Source organism: Pelodiscus sinensis, chromosome 12 (assembly GCF_049634645.1).
Source record: "Pelodiscus sinensis isolate JC-2024 chromosome 12, ASM4963464v1, whole genome shotgun sequence".
Taxonomy (NCBI): Eukaryota; Metazoa; Chordata; order Testudines; family Trionychidae; genus Pelodiscus; species Pelodiscus sinensis.
The window spans coordinates 36766442-36787882 of NC_134722.1; the positions used below are offsets into that span (position 1 = coordinate 36766442).

At 45.4% G+C, this 21441-nt stretch overlaps 1 protein-coding gene across 2 annotated transcripts in view; it reads right to left on the reverse strand.

Annotated features, from left to right (window-relative positions):
* SLC12A4 (solute carrier family 12 member 4) overlaps positions 1-21441 on the reverse strand; it is a 90707-nt gene that overhangs the window by 59694 nt on the left and 9572 nt on the right. The window contains exon 1 of one of the 2 annotated variants that reach the window (XM_014572555.3): positions 3528-3756. The exons of the other annotated variant lie outside the window; for it this stretch is intronic. Coding sequence (XP_014428041.1) covers positions 3528-3573 — 46 coding nt within the window. The 5' untranslated portion in view covers positions 3574-3756. Of the gene's footprint in view, positions 1-3527; positions 3757-21441 lie in introns of those variants that run through there. 2 annotated transcript variants of the gene reach the window in all.

A 21441-nucleotide genomic window follows, 5' to 3' on the forward strand; every position in this document is an offset into this window, starting at 1 on the left:
CTGCTGCCCTGGCCCTGCACCACTCCTAAAAGCAGCTTGCCCCTCATCGACAGGCACTGACCCCACAGCCTCCACTGGCAAGGACACCATGTGGAGACCCCCTGCTCTGACCTCTCAGGGGCTGCAGGGACATGCCAGCCACTTCCAGAAGCACAATCACCACAGGCATAATTACTCACTGCTCAAAGAATTAAATTTAAGCATGAGAGAGAAATGGAAGTTATGAAATGCACAGACCAGTCAAAACCCAAAATCAACCCACTTTGCAAGCAGTGACAGTAGTAACAACCCCCCATGTGCGTGTTGGGTCAGGAGATGAGGGAAGGACAGTGTGTGTTTGTGAGAGTGACAGACACACACACAGTGTGTGAGTGTGACAGAGATTTGCATTGCCAAGCTCCCTCCATCCCCTTCTCTCTCTGTGGAGATGGGGTACACAAGTGGGGGGGAGACATTAGCCCCCCCCCCTTTTCCTTCCCACACAGCAAACAGGAGGCTCCCAAGGGGCAGCTCCAAGGCAGAGGGCAAAAGCAGCATGACAGTGGGGGGAGGGGCAACTGAAGTGCCAGCACTTGATAGCTTCCTAGCCAAACTAGTCAGGATCCCCTGTCAGAGGCTCCAAGATCTACTGGTAGATCCCAATGTACTGGTTGGTGACCACTGGCATAGATATACCAGCAAAGGCTCTACAGTGTAGACAAGCCTGATAAAGAGGCAGCAGTGTAGGGGAGGGAGCACGTACCCTGCATGTAACCATTTACATGTTAACACTATCACAAACTACATATGCAGATTCTAGGTGCATGGTGAGGCTCTCACATTTGTACTAGTGACTGACATGGACACTTGTTCTCGCCAGAAGCAAGAGTTACATGTAGTTTCAATACAGAGGAACAACATAGAAGCTAGTTTCCACTAATTTTAGGCTGTGTTTTAGCTTTCTGCTGCCCAACAATTCCACTTCAAATTTCAGACACCATGTTTTAGTCAAGAGTAGAACGGATTTTAAAAGTTTACCCCAAACTGAAGAGTTTTGGAGATATTTATGTTTTTGCAACACAAGTGGCTCTCTCATATAAAGTCAGGGCTAGCCCCACCATGAGGCGAACTGAGCAGCCGCCAGACTTTGGGGGGCACCACTAGGATCCAGACTGCGGGGGGGGGGCGCCACTAGGACCCAGAGTGTAGAAAATTGTGTCTGCTGCTGGTGCATATGTAGGCAGAAGAGCAGTACCATGAGAGGAGAAGAAGAGGAAGAAGGCAGAATTGAGACCTTTCAAAGTTTTGGCCCAAGCGAGGGGGCATGGGGTGTCATTTGAGCTCCCCGCCTCAGGTGCCAAAATGTTGTGGGCCGGCCCTGTATAAAGTTTTAACAATATGCCTTCATGATTGTCAAGGAGAGAAGTTACTAGCAATTGGAAATTCAGTGGTAGCAGGGAAAATATTCCATATGCGAAGGTGCAGCAGGGAACCCAAGGTGAGCAGGGACTACAGCAGTCCCTGCTCGCCCGGTCCCGACTGCTGTGCCTCTGCCTTTGAAACTTAGCAAGAGTTATGAATGGCTCTTGCTGCATTTCAAAGGCAGAGGTACTGTGGGGAACCCAACATAAGCAGGGACTGCTTCAGTCCCCACTTGCTCCGGGTTCCCTGCTGTGCCTGCGCCTCCCCTTGTCAGTTCCCCACTGAACCTCGCAAGGCCTTTGAAACGTAGCAAGAACCGCGAGCTCTTGGAAATTCCATCAACTACTCAATTAGCTGATTAATTGAAATTTAATATCCCTAGTTCCCTAGCTACTCAAAATTGCATGAGAACTTCTACTGAATAAACCTATCTCCCAAAGCCTTGGTAAAATTCCATGAAAATTAGCAATTGTTCTGTTTTCTTCAGAGTTTTCCAAACAAACTACAAAACTGAAAAATCACATTCTATTTATTTTTAAAGCTATTGGCTTCAAACTGCTTTAAAAAGGCAAAAGAAATAATAATTTATAAGACAACAGAATTTACAGCCTATTAAAAACATGGTTGGTTCTCTCTAGACAACACTGAATAGTGCTTGATTAAACTGTGTTAACATAATGCAAATTTCTGGCTGTAACACATTTACATTCTCTCCAAAAGCAGCTGAGGTCACAAATCTGATGAGGAATATTGATTTATTTTTGCTTTAACTGCATTTTGATCAATAATTAAATTGTCAGCAGCGTTATTCTTTAAAAATGTAAAAACAGGTCCCATGGCTATATCAGATTTTTAACCTGTTCATTTTTTTTAGAATTGAAAAAAGTGTAAATACAGTTGTATCTTAAGCCAGTCAACCTTTTGGTGACTCAACTCTGTAAACACCACAGACCAAAAACTCCTGTTGAAGTCTAACATACTGAAGGGAATGAAGGGTTTGACTTTTTTTTTTTAAATCCCTACATTTATATATCTCCAATTGTGAACATCAGGAAAATAAAATGGCATTTTATCTGACAGAACACAATTTTACTTTATATTCATACTGAGAAAAGTACTGACAGTGACGAAGTGACTGCTAGGGGAAACCATCTGGGACTTCAGAACCCATTTCACTGAAGGAAAAGGTTGGGGGAAGAACTGCTGAAATGCTCACTGCTACTCTGGGTTTAATCTCTACTTTAAGACATGGTCACTGAAAAGTCAAATCTGCCCTGAATTTCAATGCATCAACAGGGGCTGTACAGGGCATATGATAGGGTAGAGTTTTACCTAGGATCTCGGATCTGTACCTGAGCTGCTTCTAAGCATGCAAAAGGGATCACGTTGTGCTTTAAACACAGAATTGAATTCCAGAGTTTACACTGACACATTTACTCTTGAACATCATTACAACAGATGTGTCTCCATTAGCCACAACAGCTTACAGCCAAGTAGGAAAACCAACCCATTAATATTTATGGCTATTTCAAAAAGAGAAAACTGTTCACTGCCATCTTTTAACCTATAGTACGTTGCTCATCTTAACACTGGGTCACCACTTTAATCAAGACTTTGTACTTAATGGATTTTAAATGGCAAAATAAAGGTTGATTAAGAACAGCTCAATTTGCACATGACACTGCAGATAAGACATGTAAAATGAATTTATGGCCAGCAACAACAGCTTTTGCATCTGAAAAGGATTTAGTACAAGAAAACCAAAGATTTTACAAATTAAACACTGTTCAAAAATAAGCCATTAATATGTTTTAAAACAGATGAAGTGCAATTCCCAGCTCAATATTCCATACCATTATTTGCATGGTTTATTTAGTACGCAGATGTAACAGCAGACTTATGAAATGACAGACTCTACCTTTCCCCAGCATTTTGCAAGACTATAATACATTCCCAGCCATAACAATGCCAATGAGAACTGCACAATTCAAATGATTTAGCAATTTACATGTTTGTGATTAGTAATACAACAAGTCCCTCTATTTTACTCCTCATAAATAAGCCACACTGATAACTTCAGAACATGGCACTCCTTTATAGTATTAATATCAACATGCAATACTTACCCCTTAGTGGTAACTGTTTGCCATTTTCTGTAATTTGGTTTACCATTCTTCTCTATTCTTCAGAGAGCATTTAGTTAGCACATGCTTTGTTGTGCAGCCCTGAAGGGCCAGAACTACTAAAACAAATAATACAGTACTTCCAAAGGAACTTTTAACTATTGCCTCGGACAAACTGACTGCTGCACTGCACAGAATTGATTTGGCTCATAAAGCAATTATGGTTTCTCACAGGAAGACTAAGCAGACATTGATACAATCCTGAAACTATAATCCTTTCAACAGAAACAAACTATGTAATGTCATAACTTACTGAAAATGCTACTGCTAAAATTCAAAGCTATTTATAGTCAGAAGACACCAACCTACCATCTTCAGAGGCATTCATGCCACAAATCTGCTACTCATGTTACAAGTCTACAGTGACCAAGCTTGTTAATGGCACTGGAAGTATATGGCTCTGAGACATTTATCCTCCAGGCTTTTCAGCTTTTGCATGATCACAGTGATGCATTTTTCCATCTTCAATATGTTTTATTGAAGTTACTAATGAATGGAGGAGACATATGAAAGTTTAGATTACAGAAAAATGAGTGTGGGAAAGAAGCAAGCTTTAGAGAAAAGATACAAACTTAGATTTAAAGATTGCAGAATTGGATGACACTCTCCCCATTTTACCTAGATTTGTTTTATTGCAAATGATAAGTCAAGCGCTGCCTCTAGACACCCTGAAAACACACGAAATAAAACTGCCTGAGTGACTGACTGTCTACACACCAGTAACACACTCACAGCTGGCCTGTGACCGCTGACTCAGGCTGCGGGGATATAAAAGTGCAGTATAGATGTTCCAACTCAGGCTGCAGTCTTGACTCTGGAACCCTCCCAAACATCTCCCAAACTGCACGTTTATAGCTCTATGAATCCAAGCCAGCTGATGCAGGCCAGCCATGGATGTTTTATGTAGCATAGACATACCCATAAGCCCCAGTTGCCTTTGAAAAGTGGGATTCCGGCTCCTATGCATTTTTGAAAATGACACCTATTGTTGGCTAAAAAGGATCCTAAAGCAGTCTTCACACTCCACTGTAGCAATACCACAAACTAATACCCACACTGGGCAGGACATGAAACAATTGAATGTCTATCTGAGACCAACACAGTATTGTGCATGAAATTCTTCTGGAGTCGAAGATGCGGTTCCCGGGTGTTTTGGTATTTCAAACCGAAAGCTTATTTTTTTTATCATCTAGGAGGATGGCTCAGTGGTCTTTCTTCAACTTCCCAACTCCATTAATTACAACTGAACAAACAGTATTTGCTGTGTGGTGAAGAGCTGAAGTCAAACTGGGCCTTTTCCTTAATCATCTGAGATTATGCAGTGCCTATGTATGCCTCCTATCTTTGTTTATACCAGCATCTGCCACAGTAGAGGTTCTCCAATTATTTCCTGTGGACCACTCATAGTCTGCAGAGAGCTGGCCAAGCAGATTGTTTTGGTTCCTCCTTATTCCCAGCGCCAGAAAAAAAGCTAAAGAACATACTCTGCCTCCAAATATAAGCAATTGCAGTCATCATAGCAAGGAAGTTTTGTGGTCATGAATGAGGAGGGGTGAAATTCAGTACCAGGAGGTAGCTAGGGTCCTGGACAGGGGGGCAGGTGGCTCGGGAAGGGGCAGAGACTCAAGCAGAAGGGGTGGGATTGCTGGCCGGCCCTTCATGGCTACCACTGCCACGGCGACAAGGAACCCTGGGGCTGCAGCTGGGAGCCTCAGGGCTCCAGAGGCGATTTGAAGGGCCCAGGATTTACACCAGAGCTCCAGCTGCCACTGTTGCATTAATAGCAGCTAGGAGTCCCAGGTAGGGTTGCCAGATGGTTGAAACAAAAATACTGAACACACATACACACACGACTCCTCTCCTCCTGCCAAAAAAAAGAGGGGGGGGGGAATTCTGTTGAAGGGAAAAAATGGAGGGGAGACCAAAGTTGTTGAGCAAAAAAAGGGGGGGTGCTCCAAGGACTTATTAAGCCCCCCAAAAATGTAAAATAAAACAGTATTAAAACAGCTTTACGAGTGTCCCCTTTTAGAGTGAGTGCAGGGATAGGAACAGGGGAGCGGTTGAGCACTAAAATCCAGGGGAATCCTTGGTCTTTTTGCTGGCAGCCATTTTGTGCCAGCAGCTTTGTGGAACCAGGTAAGCATGGGGGCTGCGGTTGAGGGACTGGGGGTGTTGGGAGTCGGGGAGACTTGGGGGGAGAGGGAGGCCAGACGCTGAGTGTTTGTAGGGTTGCCAGGTGCCCGGCATTTTCGCCTCCTGGATGGGGGAAAATTCGGACATTTTAGGTGTCTGGTATTCTCTGAATTTTTTTACCGGACACCTGGCAACCCTAATTCCAGGCCCTTTTAAGTCACCAGGCCCTGGTTTAAATGCCATTTCTGCTTCCCTCTTCACCCTCATCCACCCTGTCGATGGCCCTGCCAGACCCTAGGGGCAGGGCCATCGACTGAGGAGAGCAAAAGGGGCAATGACTTTAATATGTCCTTACCAGCCCACATTCACCTCTGAGGGACAGCAATCTGTATAAACATTGCTGGGAGAGGATATGGCCACACTACAAAAGAGAGAGACACCTGAAACCCAAAAGATTCTCTTTAGGTTTGGTAAAAGTTGTGTGTGAGGCTTTGCATAAAAGTTCTTTAAGGTCAGTCCATGCTAAAAAGTTAGGTTGACTCAGCTACGTTACTTAGGGATGCTAAAACTCCACACCCCCTGAGCGACAACCTAGCCCTCAGTGTAGACAGTGCTAGGTCAGCAGTGAGGTGGATTAACTACACTGACGGGAGAACCTTCTTTCTGCTTCAGAGAATGTCTACAAAGAAGCATTTCTAGTAAAAACAGCCTGAAACAGAAAGGTTATCTTGATGCGTTGGCTATTTCACTCTAGCACAGGGGTCAGCAACCAAATATGGCTCTCTTGTCATTCCCAAAATACAGACAACTTTTTAAAGTAAAAGGAAAGATTAATTCAAAAAATGTTTAAAAATGCGTAATTCCTCGTGTCAGTTTGGTCTTTTTTTGTCTATTTCACCTTTAACTAGAGATGGAAGTGAGGCGGTGCGCTCCAGTAAGAACCGGCTGGGGGACTCTGCTCGTTTAAAGGGCTGGCTGAGGTGCACTGCAGGGGACGCGTGTGAGCTCCCAGATGAAATAGTGAGAGGGGCTGGTGGTGGCAGATGCCTCCATCTGGCTGCAGCGGCCCAGCACCAACCCCCATTGATTGCTGTGGTCTGTCCCAAGCTGCCATGCTCCTGAGGCAGACCCCGTGGGTCCAGCCCCAGTGGCCCTATGAATACTGCAACAGCCATGTCGCAGTGGCCCGCCTTGGGCTTCGACTGCGACAGCCTGGCCAACAAGGCCCCAGTCGGGGCCCAGCCCCCATCTGGCCACAGTGTCCCGTCCCTGATCCTGGGATAGGCCCCACAGTCCAGCCCCATCTAGCCACAGGAAGGGCTGATGGCAGCCCCCACCTCCTGCTGCAGCACAGGTAGGAGGGGAGGCCACAATCTGTCTGTGGTGATCCTGGTCCGGCTCCTTGTCCAGCCACTGCTGCACGGATGCAGCAACTCAGCCCCAGCCAGGTAAGGTAATCCGGGCACAGACCCCCTTCCCCCCCCCACACACACACACTCTCTCTACTTCCCATCTCCAATGCCCTGCCCTGCCTCCTGCACCTCTCACACCCCAACCCCCTGCCCTGAGCCCCTCATACGCCTCAACCCCTGACTCCTGCACCTCCACATCCACAAACTGCACCCCAGCAGCAGCAGAAGTCCCACTGAATAGTCTGTGAGTACAATGTTTCATTTGTGCTATAAGTCATTATGTCAATTATCAATAATATTAAGTTGTCTATTTTCAGTCATGCAAATGGGCATCCTTATTCTGGCTCTTTGTTGACCACTTGCTCTGAATGTTAATGCAGTTTGGCTCTTCAGTTTGAAAAGGTTGCCAAGCCCTGCTCTAGCAGACCCCTAAAAGGTTTTGTCCCCAGGCAGTAAATGTGTAAGGCAACTTTGATGCAAATGACTTGTGCGATGAGCTGTATTCTGTGGGGCCTTGAAACCTTTAATGCACAGAATCAGACTGCATGTGCACGGATTAGGAAACACTTTCTGATAAACATCCTTGATATTTTTATTTCAAACCTTGGCAAAAATGCACCCTGGATCCCATCATGACCTTCCAAATACTACAGACATCTTTCTTCCTAGGAAATCCTAGTGGAGAACAAATCCTAAATCAAGCATTAAATGAGATACACCGTACTTATACAAAATTTAAGTTCTAGTCAATATGCATAGAACAGAGCTAAGTTTCAAGTACCAGCTCAGTTTCATCACCTAAATCCCTTTCCCACCCTTGAATCGCAGGTTTTCCTCTCAAACCATCAACCTCTCATGCTGTAATATGGACTACCCTGAAGCCAGCAGCACCATCAGTTGTGCCCCAATTCATTATACATCCCTATTTTTCAGGGATCATTCAGCAGGGTAGTTTATAATATCCCATGCCCAGAAGCTGAAGGTAGAAATGTTTAATGAAGGAAGATTTCCAATCAGAAAAATGTATCATAGTGGAGTCAGATACTGACATTTTAAAATTAAATTGTTTCAATCTTCCCCCAAGAGGTCTGTTTTCCCCTTTGATGACAAGTAGCCACAGATCTGCAATCCAGTTATATAAAGTGGACAATAGGGTAGCTGCTCACTGCCATTTCTCCAAAGGGGAAAATAGCTTTTGCTAATCCTTGTTACATTTTGTGCCAATTAACATCTAGAAGAGAATGTTCACCATAGCCAGTCAAGCTAAAAGGAAACGGCAGGGAGGGCTCCATAATTAGCAAAGAGGTTCAGAAAGAAGAACACCATTTGTGCCATAGAAAGAAGGAGCAGCTCACCACTTTCAGATTGTTAATTCTTTGGGGCAGGGATCATGTCTTCCTCCTTGTTCTGTATAGTCTTAGTCACAGCGCCCAAATAACTGTTCACAGGTATGTAGTGACTCTAATCCTAAATCATTCTATTAAAACCACCAGTGAAGCAACCCACCACAGAATTGATAATAATTGGTTCTGAATAAGCTTCATCCAGCCCACACTAGGGATATGAGTGATTCGTTTCCTTTCCCTCCCCTTGCTGACTCTATAAGAAAGAGGGAGCAAGGGGGGACGAGAGGGGGCGGAAGAGAAGGGGGTGTTTCTAAGTGGCAGCACCATGTGGCAGGGCCTGGGGCCACACCCCAGGCTCAATGCAGCACTGCCGCTTTGAAACACTTCGGAGAGCCCCGGGGCTGTTGCTACACTTCAAAGGTGGAGGTGCTCTTATCAACTAATCAAATAGTCAATGCAACCTGCATCGATACTTGATTAGCCCATTAATCTAAATTTAACATCCCTAGCCCACACCACTGAGGGAAGGTTTCTTATTGTTTTGTTGTTGGTTTTTTAATTAAGCTACCAGATTGTTAAATACATGAGCCCTTCAGAGGACAAGTAGGATACTGCTCCAAGTGATGCACACTCATGATTTACTGCTATTAGCTTTCTGTCTCTGCCTATGGTATTAGGTAAGCACTGTGGCTTCTACCATAAACCTAGTCATTTCAGGCCCTTGCACAGCTCTTCTGTCCTCAGAGCAGTACCTGGCTCTCAAGAAGAAGCTGCACTCTTTTTGCAATGGACTCTTGTGACTAGGGCAGCATCATAATATGCCTGGGGTATGGTTTTTTATTATTTTTGTTCTTGTCAAGGGAGCAGTATTCAGCCCAGTGTGCTTCCTTGTGTACAGCGATGTCTTCACACGCCATTTTAAATGAAGGCCACTGTGGGAATTAAACAGAAGCTATTTAGCGCACTAAGTGGCAATTTAGGCCAGAAAGTTAACAGACTAGAAAACTGAAGGAGGAATTTGAAAGACGGAAGGCAACTACCAGATTTGGAATATGAGGAGGCTGATGGAATGCCTTATGAAAGGCAAAAGTAGAGTGGGATCTTTAACACACATAAGCAGTGTCTCTCTCTGAATGAGGAGACCAATAGCAGCAGGGTGCCACATTTTGAAACTTGGTTCAGCAAAGACCCACTGATTATGGGCAACACCTTGAGTTTCCATGCAGACAGCCTTTGCATGCACTGACCAAGTTCAGTGCTGTGCTATAGCATAAGGTGGTGGTGCTATAAATCTTTTTATAAAAGTGTGTGCTCCAAGGTATAAAATGTGTTTCTGACTGTGGTAATCAACCATTTAAAGTACGCAATAGCAAGCCCCAACAAGTCTGCTTTCTCTGGAGTTACCCTAGCTCAGTTAAACAAACTATTTCAAATGGCATGCAACAAGCATCTTTATGTCTTTGAAATGGAGATGAAAGCCAAGACAGCAATGGTCTGACTCCCCTAAAGATATATTTTCTCAGACAATATCTGATGCCCTAATTAAGAAACTTCTCATACACAGGACCTGCCTAAAAATGAATAAGAAAAAGCACTGGGCTGTAAGATGGAGAGTGGCAGCTAGTTTTCTACTTAATTTTCCACTCTGACTGCCAGGTAAATGTATGCCTGTGGGCATACAGAGCAGAACAATGACTAAAAGATCATCAGAAACTCAGCACGACATTTTGTAATGCTAAATATTTCAGCAGAAATGGATTCCTCTCACTCTTCTAGGCAGCTTTCATTCAAGGAAGGTGTATGCTGACATGCAGGGAAGACATTTGTTGGCACTTAGAAGTCCCAGACTGGTCATTCTTACATCTAGGGCCAGAATCCACTGAATTAGGTGACTGTTACTCAAAAACCTACAAAATGCAGAATATCAATATACAAGAAAATACCTGTTCACAAACTTCCAGTTGTGGCAAGGGCCCCTCTTACCCAGGCCTCTGCTTGGGCCAGTCTCTCACCCCTTTCCCCAGAAGTTGGGACTTGTAGCAGGTCTCTGTGGCAGGGAGCCCAGCCACTGCTCCTGGGACTCCCTCCCCTGCTGTTTCTACACTAAAGCTGGTATGACTCACTCTCAAACTTTTGCTCTGTCTCTCCTATACTTCTCCTCCTGTCCTCTCACTCTCTCTTCCCCCTTTCCCCCAAACCACCTTCAGCAAGCCCCAATCTGCCTGAGCCAGCTCCCTCCCAGCTGCTACTAATTTCCCTGCTGCCCTCTGCTTCTATTTAGCAGGTCTTTTCTCTCTTTTTGGGCTACCTTTCTCCCACCCTGCAGGAGCCCTCTGGCCTGACTATGCCACACAGCATAGAAATCAGGGTAGATGACTTGAAATCCAGGAGAACAGATTATCCTTCCACCTTTTATGGAACCATACCAATAAGCAGTTTTGATATACTGACTGAGAGTTTCCTACAATACCTGGACTGCATTTAAAGTAATAAACTTAAACTTTACTGAATTAGGAGGTCCACTATGCTTGTATTATTGTGGAATTATACAGCACTTCTGTAGGAGGAAGAGGAGGCTAACAGACATGCTTTGAAGCCACCCACACACCTCCACCTCTTCCAACCTTATAATAGGGGTTGGAAAGACTGTGCTAACTGATGCTCCAAAAGGAGATGCTGAAGCTGAAGCTTTGATGAATTTGTGACCACAAAGGAACCTGGTGGCTAGGGTGCTGAAGGGCTGCTCCTTCCAGAGCCTAGGTTGAGATGGTCTCTAGTAAGCTTATTAGCATGCATGTAGCTTCTTTTATTGTTTCTAATGTTTTCTCTGTAATTCTTTTACCTTAAGGAATAAAAGAGGCTTACACAGAAAGTACTTTGTAGCAAACTGGAGCAACTAGGCCTGTTAAGTGTCTCTGAAAAGAAAGGAAGCAGGTGTGCTTGAAGAACCTGTCTCTGCTGGGAATAACACAATAAAGGCAGGAAACTACAGCCTGCAAGTAGCCCAGACACAAGGCAGTAAGATGAGTGTCTGCTCTTCCCCCCCATGAAAGCCTGAGCGTGGGTGCCCCTGCTGAACCACTGAGGGGAAACACAGGTGTAGTTGCCTTGAACTCTGACTCTTATCTTCACAAACTCCACTAACACATACCAAACCTACTAAAGAACAAAGTCTGTGAAGAGACTGGGAGCAAAAATACCTAATACTTATGCACTCCGGAAAAATGCTCTCTTATAGGATCCACAGAATTATCTTTTCATGCATGGAGAGAAGGAATATTTTATTTAACAACTTTTTTTTCCCAACGTACACCTACCATTAGCAAAACATTGCAGCAAAGAGCCTAGGGCTGTGTCTACACTATAGTTTTTGACAGCATACATTACATTGCTCGGGGGTGAATAAGTATTCCTGTGAACAATATAGTTTACACCAACATAAGCACCTGCGTGCACAGCACAATGTTGATGGGAAAGTTTCTCACATGGACATAGCTTAACTACTCCGGCCTCCTGTGAGTGGCAGAAAGGGTTATGTCTACACTACAGAGTTAGTTCGAACTAACTTAGTTCGAATTAGTTAATTCGAACTAAGCTAATTCGAACTAGCGCGTCTAGAACTAAAAACTAGTTCGAATTAGCGTTTTGCTAATTCGAACTAGCATGTCCACATTGAGTGGACCCTGAAGCAGGGTTAAGGATGGCCGGAAGCAGTGCCGGCAGGGCATCAGAGGAGGACTTAGAGCGTGGAGATGCTGTCTCAGGCTAGCCGAGGGCTGCGCTTAAAGGGACCCGACCCCCACCCCGGACAGACAGTTCTCAGGGGTGCCCCGCTTGAAAACCAGTCCTGGCTTGGAGTGCCCGGAGTGCCCACACTGGGCACATCACAGCACTCGGCCATCAGACCAGCTGCACTTGCCGCAGGCTGCCATCTGGGAAGAGGGGGCAATTGGGAGGCTGCAGGAGAGCTTCCACCCCCAGAAGCCCGCAGAGCCAGCCCAGTCCTCCCCATCGGGGGCTCGTACCCCATTCCTCCCTCACCTCCTTCCACTTACCCCTCCCTAGCCCCCCTTCCTGATGTACAAAATAAAGAAAACGTTTCTTCCAACATTGACTCTGTCTTTATTGAACAAAACTGGGGGAGACTGGGAAAAGGAGGTGGGAGAGGGGAAGAGAAAGGCTGGGAGAGGGGAGGGCAACTAACATGATCAGGGGTTGGGAACAGGTCCCAGATGAAGAGAGGCTACAGAGACTGGGACTGTTCAGCTTAGAAAAGAGGAGATGGAGCGGGGACAGGATAGAGGTCTCTAAAAGCAGGGGTTGGGTGGAGAGGGTGCATTCAGAAAAGTTCTTCATGAGTTCCCATAAAGAAGGACTAGAGGACATCAAAGGAAAGGAATGGGTAGCAGGCTTCAAACTATTAAGAGAAAGTTGTTCTTCCCAAAGCAAATAGTTAACCTGTGGAACTCCTTGCTGCAGGAGGCTGTGAAGGCTACAACTAGAACAGAGTTGAAAGGGAAGTGAGATCAAGTCATGGAGGTTGGGTCCATGGAGTAGTCTTAGCCAGGGGGTAGGAGTGGTGTCCCTGCCCAAAGTTTGTGGAAGGCTGTAGAGGGATGGCATGAGACAAATGGCTTGGTCACTGTCTTCGGTCCATCCCCTCCAGGGTCCCTAGTGTTGGCCGCTGTCGGCAGACAGGCTACTGGGCTAGATGGACCTTTGGTCTGACCCAGGGCGGCCATTGTAAGCTCAGGGTTCAAGGTCGGGGGTCTCAGTGGACCCCCTTGGTTTTCATGCACACCTGCTCCTGGGTGGCCAGGCTGGCAGCTCTCCTGCCCTAGACGGCCACTTTCCTGTGCCTAGTGCGGAGATCGTGGACAAGGTCCACGATGTCTGCACTAGACCAGGAAGGTGCCCGCCTCTTGCGGTCCCGGGCAAGCTCCCGGGAGCCGCCGGCCTGGTCCCGGGAAGAGGGGGTGGGCTGGGGGACATCGGGTGGGTGGCTCTGTGCTGTGTCAGGTGCAGGGTCTGCTGGCTGGGTGCCGGCAGGCTTGCACCTGGCACGGGCACCGTAGCCAGCCCGTGCCCCTTTAAGGGGTCCGGGGCCGGGAGGGGGGCAATAGAGTTTCCCTGGTGTTGGCCAGAGTGGCCACCAGGGAAACCTGGGGAGGGCTAGCCTCCCACTAGTTTGAATTAAGGGGCTACACACCCCTTAATTCGAACTAGTAAGTTCGAACCAGGCTTAATCCTCGTAAAATGAGGTTTTCCTAGTTCGAACTAAGCGCTCCGCTAGTTCGATTTAAATTCGAACTAGCGGAGCGCTAGTGTAGCGCCTATGAATGTTAGTTCGAACTAACGTCCGTTAGTTCGAACTAACATTGTAGTGTAGACATACCCAAACTGACGAGCGCCCTCTCCTACAACTAGGGATGTTAGATATTGTTTAATTGAATAATCATGTAACTGTACCAAATCTTAGCAGTTACTCCCTAGGGCTACGTCTACACTGGCCCCTTTTCCGGAAGGGGCATGTAAATTTCACCAGTCGTCGTAGGGAAATCCGCGGGGGATTTAAATATCCCCCGCGGCATTTAAATAAAAATGTCCGCCGCTTTTTTCCGGCTTTTAAAAAAGCCGGAAAAGAGCGTCTACACTGGCCCCGATCCTCCGGAAAAAGTGCCCTTTTCCGGAGGGTCTTATTCCTACTTCAAAGTAGGAACCATCCCTTCTTACAATGACTACATAAGAGAGTCTCAGCAGTGCAGTTGCCCTGCTGTAAACTCTGTTATATCCATGCTCTAGATCAGGACTGGACAAAATATGATCTGCGGGTAGATCAGGCCCGCCAAGCCCCCGAATTCATTCCACAGGAGCCTTAGCTGGCTCCCTATCTGTCCCACCCCTCGGGCACTCAAAAATGCCAGCTGCAGGGCCATGTGCTTCTGTGAATGCTGAAAGAACCCAGGGGCAAGGGAAGGGGGCAGAGGCTTCACATACTGCTCCTGCTCCCAGGAGCTCCCACTGGCTGGTTTCTGGCCAATAGCAGCTGCCTGTTTACAGGACAGGCACCATGTGAAGTGCCCCTCCCTGCTCATCTCCTGGGCTCAGTGTAGTCAGCAGTTAACATGGCCCTTGTAGCTGCTGTGAGCAGTTCAGGAGCATGGAAGGCAGGGACCCTAAAGAATGTGCTGGTCTGCTGGCCATCCAGGTAAGGTCTCCCAGCCAGAGCCTGACTCTGGCACCCCAGCACTTCCATCCCCCAACCCTCTGTCCCCACCCCATGTAACAAACATTCTGTACCCCTGCTCCAGTCCCCATATATCTTCCCAGAGACTGCATCCCCTCCTACATCCCTCCTCAGGTTACAACCCCCTCCCAGACCCTGCACTCCCTCTTCCTATAACCCTCCCCCAGGCCAGAATCCTCTCTTGCACCCATATCCTCCCAGACCCTGCATCCCAATCCTCTGTTCCATGTCATGACCTACACATCTGCACTCCTACCCCAGGTCACACTCCCCTCCCAGACCCATCTCTTGTACCCCAGTTTGCTGCCCCAGGTCACAATCCCCTCCTTCACCCAAACTCCCTCCCAGATCCCACACCCTCAGTCTCTTACCCCAAGCTCCCTTCTGCACCCAACCTCCATCCCAGACCCCCACACCTACTTCATTAATATAATGGAAGAGTGTTGCCATTGACCACTTACCAAATTCTTGGAGTAGTAAAAATTATTGCCCACCCCTGCACTAAATACTGTAGATTTATTTTGGTTAATTGGCTTGAAAGGAGTCCAAACCATAGTCTGCCTGACAGACTACCGCAATGTGCAGTTTGTTACTTGGATGTTAAAGAGCTGCCCATCTCTAAGAAACGGAAGCTTTTGTTGTTCCTGCTGTTGGCTCTTTTGTGATTTAGTTCCATAACAACTGGGATTAATTGTGAGGCAGAAAGATTAGCACACGTATAAAAGATTTTGAAGTATGCATGATAAAAAAAAAAGTATGCCTTATTGAACATTGTATTCACTCACACTTATAAAGTTCAGTCTGATAGATTTGTGTAAACAGGCTAGTGCTCTGGAAGCCGTTTCACACACCTGGCAAGCGATTCCCTAACTTATGATATTCTGTGTAACAAACCCCGCTCCACAGTATGCAGGTCTGTCTAGTGTTGCTGCCATTTTGCATACAAAAATCACTTGAGGACTCTTCTGTATAACCAGTAAAGCATTTGCAATAAATATGGACTACCATAAAGCTTCCTTATAGTCTTCCAACACGGTAGCTGAATGTAGTCCTCAACAGCTGCTCGCCGTGCTTACATTATAATGAAAACTTTATTATCCAGAAACCATACAGATTCAATAGTCATTGGAATAACATCTTTAAAAAGTGTTCCCATTATTTTTTAACTGAGGGCACGTGCATTCTCTTAAGGTGTTAGGCATGTGGAATTTATAAATTAAGATATCAACTTAAAGGATTTTTTTTTTTTTTTGCTTCCTGCAATTAATCTGATAGCTAAAGAAAAGTCTCATACACCAAGACCTTTACATTGTAAATATTTGCAACTGCAAGACACTTAGCAGTCAAAATTTGACATTGCAAGCTGAAAAGTTCAAATACATTTTTGTCTGACATTGGGACAAAGTTTCAAGTGAATATTAAAAAACTATACATTAAAAACAGGACGGAGAACAGGCATTCAGAAATTAAGAACCTGAATTAGTTACAAGACGTGGAATACTCACATACAGCTTTCTGTTTTGTTGCCCACTTCAAAAACATTAGTTCTGGAAGACTTTACTTGACTGCATATGCCACAAGCATATGGCTCTAAAGAAGCTCTATGTAGCTCAAAAGCTACATAGAGCTCTGTGGAGCTTAGAAGCTTGTCATTTTCCCCAGCAGAAGTTAGTCTGATAACAGGTATTACCTCACCCATCTTGTCTCTCTTAATATGCCATAAACACTCAAATAATGTCTACCACAGTTGGAAGAACCAACTGTACACAGTACAGCGTACACATAAACACTACAAAATACACGCTTCCTGAGTAGTATCAAGAGGAAAAAGCTACAGTACAACAATAGCACTGATTGCTTTCACTAATCTGTCATAAGGAAGACAGGGAACATACTAATCTTATCCATTACTATCCATGTTGAAATCACTATTAAAAAGAAACAATTAAGAAATAAAGATGTTGCCTGCCAAATCAAACAGAAATATGCATTGATGCGCTAAATATCTGTTGCCCTAACAGAAACAGTGGTATTTGCTTCACTGCATTATCAAACAATTCTGCTTGTTAAATCTGGGAAAGCAATCTTAAATGACTCTGTCAAGATGAATTTAATGTTTTAACTTGTTCCTGGAGTTTTCTATATACAAAGAACTTACCACAAAATGTTGTTCTTTCTCTGTGACACTGAGTGTCCCCCATTTCGTTATAGGCACTTAAAAAGAAAATCATGAGCAGCAGAGGGTTTTTTTTTAAACTTGAGTGAATGGTGTTTATGCCTGGCTGCATTTACTGGCCAATAGGGCTGCAAAGTGGAGATTAAGACACTTAGCATGGGGCTTCACTGTGAAAGCCAAGTTTTAAAAGATCAATAAAAACATAATCAGGCAATTTTGTTATTGGTGTAGGGAAAAGGAGAAAGGATGCTATTTGCTTTTAATGAAACCAAACACTGGTAAGCAACCGGGGAGATGGTAGAGGAAGAAAAACAGAATGAAGCAGAGATTAAATGGAAAAAGACCAGTTGGGGATACCAGAGTTAGGATCCCTGAAAAAGCAGATAAGAATTTTCATGCACATTTTTCATCGGCTGTGTTCCAAGTTTTAAGAGCTGTTTCACCTTTATTTGGAAACAGATACTGTCATCAGACATTTTTAAAATACCTATTTTGGAAGAAGACTAAAGTGAAAATATATAGTCTTGCTATAGAATCATAGAATACTAGGACTGGAAGGGACCTCGAGAGGCCATCGAGTCCAGTCCCCTGCCCTCATGGCAGGACCAAATACTGTCTAGATATTGTCATTTCATGCTTCTGTTCCCCCAACCATTAAAAATACCAGCTTACAATATAAATAGCTTTGTTGCATCAGGCCATCATTACCTATCTGCAGCTATCAAAAAAAAAAACCCCACAGTCATGCAGCAACACAACTTGTAAGCATACTACTAGCCTGATTAGAGCACTGTTCCCTGAGTTCCATGGATTCAACTAAAGCTGTAATACAACTAGCAAATAAGCGTGAAAGTGCATTGGCAAAACCAGAGGTGGCCACTGCCCAAACTAGGTCAGTGACATCAAGCCCATTAGTCTCAATTCCACACACATCACTGAAAAATAAACAGCTTTCCATAGGGCTTATATCTGAGACTGTCATATCTGTACGGGCAGAAGTCAAGCACATCACAGCAGTGAACTGCTTAGCCTTCTGAGGGTTGGAAAGAGTAATAATCTTTATGAAAGATCAGATTTAAGGTAGCAGATTTGTATTTCAAACCTTCTCTTTGCCGCCTCAGCGTTTCAAAGGGACAGCGCTGCACAGCTGATCCCGGGCTCAGCTGTACAACGCTGCTGCTTTGAAGTAACCCCTTTTTCCTCCCCCCTTTGCTGCCTCTATCTGATAGAGGCAGCGGGGGGAAGCAGGGGGAGGAATCAACTAGTCGACTGACTATCCGATACGCATTTGCTTGTCAGACAGTCGACTAGTCCTTAACATCCTTAATTTACATCCCTTCTTCACATGAGGAGAGGTGTCATGGTTTAGCCATAAGCAGGGAGAGTAAGAAGTACCTGAATAGATTGTTTTATTTACAAGTGAGCAAGTTAGCCAATGGATAGAATTAAATAGTCACATGTTAAATATTTTCATTAACAATGTTTTACTTGCATTGCACTTTTGGTTATTTTGATTTACAATTGTTTACAGCCAGGCCCTAAGATACAATCGGATTTGCTCCAATCCCACAGACCGAGACAAACACCTTCAGGATCTCAATCAGGCATTCTTAAAACTTAAATAGAAAAAACAGATTGACAGAGCCAGGCAAATACCCAGGCATCAGCTTCTTCGAGAGGCCCACCAAACAAAATAACAGAGCACTACTGGTCATCATCTACAGCCCCCAACTTAAACCCCTCCAGCGTATCATTAACAATCTACAACCTATCTTGGAAAACGATCCCTCAATCTCACAGGCCTTGGAAGACAGGCCAATCCTTATCTACAGGCAATCCCCTAACTGAAACAAATTATTTCCAGTAACCACACGTCACACTTCAAATGTACTCACCCGGGAACCTACCCCTGCAATAAACTCCATTGCCAACTCTGTCAACACATCAATGCAAGTGACATCATCACAGGACCTAACCACATAAGCCACCATAACAGGCTCATAGAACTACACATCCAAATATGCCACTAACTGCCAGCAACTCCCCTCTGCCATGTATACTGGCCAGACTGAACAGTCTCTATGACAAAGGATTAATGGATACAAAACAGATATTAAAAATGGTATCACACAGAAACCTGTTGGGGAAACATTTTAACTTGCCAGAACAACTAATAATGCAGTGGTCACCAACCCGTAGATTGGGCTCTACCAGTAGATCTTGGAGCCTCTCACAGGTGATCCTAACTGGTTTGGCCAGGAAGCTATCAAGTGCTGGCACTTCGGTTGCCTTTCCACCTACTGTCATGCTGCTCCTACCCTCTGCCTTGGAGCTGCCCCTTGGAAGCCTCCTGTTTGCTGTGTAGGTGTGGAAGGGGGCTGACTGTCAGGGTATCTCTCCTCCCCCAACTCCTGTACCCCATCTCCACACAGAGAGAGGGGGCTGGAGGGAACCTGGCAATGCAAATCTCTGTCACTTTCACAAACACACACTGTCCTTCCCTCTCATCTCCAGACCCAACACGTACATAGGGGGTTGTTACTACTTTTATTGCTTGCAAAGTGGGTTAACCTGGCATGGCTGGAGTAATTATCCCTGTGGTAACTGTGCTCTTGGAAGTGGCTGGTATGTGCCTGCAGCCCCTGAGAAAGTCAGAGCAGGGGGTCTCCACATGCTGTCCTTGCCTGTGGACACCACTCCTGTAGTGCCCATTGATCAATAATGGATAACTGTGGCCAGTAGAAGCTGTGGGGTCAGTGCCTGTAGATGGGGGGCAGCACACGGTGCCATTACTGTATATACCAGCTGCTTACAGGAGTGGTGCAAGGCTGGAGAAGGAGTAAGCCTGCCTTAACCCCACTGCTCCATTTGTGGGACAGCTGTCTGGCTGTTTGAGACTTGAACCCACAACCCTGCCCTCCCCAGACAAATGCCCCATCCCCTAGGACACTGCAGAACCTACCCCACAGCCCTACCTTCAGAGGGGCCCTTATCCGGCTTTCCAAATGTGAAGCTGGCTCAATCCTTGGGCAGCTGATATTGGCTGGGTGGAGGGACCCAAGCCCCCAACTCTGTATTTCTTATTTTGCTTTCCTAATGCGGGAGCCAGCTCCGCCGGCTCCATCACTGGGCAGCCTATGTTGGCTGTCCTAATGCTCCCAGGGTGGACAGGACTTGAGCACCCTTCACTCTCCAGGCAAATGCTTTAGCCCATAGTCCACTCAAGAACCCAGCCCACCTTCCTACCTTCAGAGGGTTCCTTATCCTGTATTGGCTGTCGAGTCACTCCCAGGGTGAAGGGAGCAGGGGGTCGGTTTTGCGCTGGCAGGGGGGTGGGAGGCAGGACTCAAGCCCACCACCCTGTGCTCCCCTCCCACATTCCGAACCCCTTGGCCCAAGACCAGAGCCTGCACCCCAACCCCCTAGCCCTGCCTGGTGAAAGAGAATGAGATCTAGGGAGGAAAGGAGATGGAGTGGGATGGGTGAGGCCTCAGAGAAGGGGTGGAGCAGGGGCAGGGCCTCAGAGAAGTGGGGGAAGGAAGCCGGGCAAGGGTATTTGAGTTTGAGGTAGATCTTACATTGAAAAAAGTGATCTTGTGGTTAAAAAGGTTGGAGACCACTGTTCTAATGTATCTAAACGTGGCCGTCCTCTTACAGAATAATTTCAGGAACCAACTAGTGAAAATAACTGGGGAACTGGCCTTCATATGCAAATGTGACACATTTAGCCAGGGGCTGAACAAAGACATCTTTTGGATGAGCCATTATATTCAACACACAAATGATATCAGAAGCTAAGTATCAGGTACTTAAGGCCTCATTTAAATGACAACCACTGTAATTGACAGGTTTTTTCCTTCTCTCCCTCTCCTCTCTTTTTCTGCTTTATATTTGACCCTCTGTGTCTCTTGCTCCATATTTGTCATCTGAAGAAGTGTGTTGTGCCCATAAAAGCTCATGATACTATCTATATTTTTGTTAGCCTCTAAAGTGCTATAGGAACACTCATTTTATAAGCTTTTTTTTAGTTACAAACTAACAGCGCTATACTAGTTTTGACAAGAAACTGCAATGGTGAAATTCTACCCTTCAGTTAAGTTTGTAAGGCATCACTTTATGTCCCTATAAAATAAAATTAAAACATTGAAAACGAAAACTTCCGTGAAGCAATCAGACATGGTCTGAGGGAAGGGAAGAATCACATTATGTTTCCCCTAGAATCACAAAGGGGCACAGCTTTATCAAAGCATGAGACACGGGCTCTAGTTGACAGTCAGCATTACCATGATAAAATCTATATTTGCAGGATCAAACAATAACTCAGTCATATTAGGCCATCCAGATGATCAACTGAGCTACCTAGTGCAACATTTAAACATGGCTTTTACTAACAAGCTGCCAAAGTAAGAAGCTCACAAAAATAACTGTGTTTAGTTTCACCACTTCAACCCTGGTGGCAGGGATCATTTCACTGGCCCACAGGGGAAGAAATGGATAGTGTGCCAGCGAGGAATGTTAAATATCAGTTAAATGAATAGTCAAT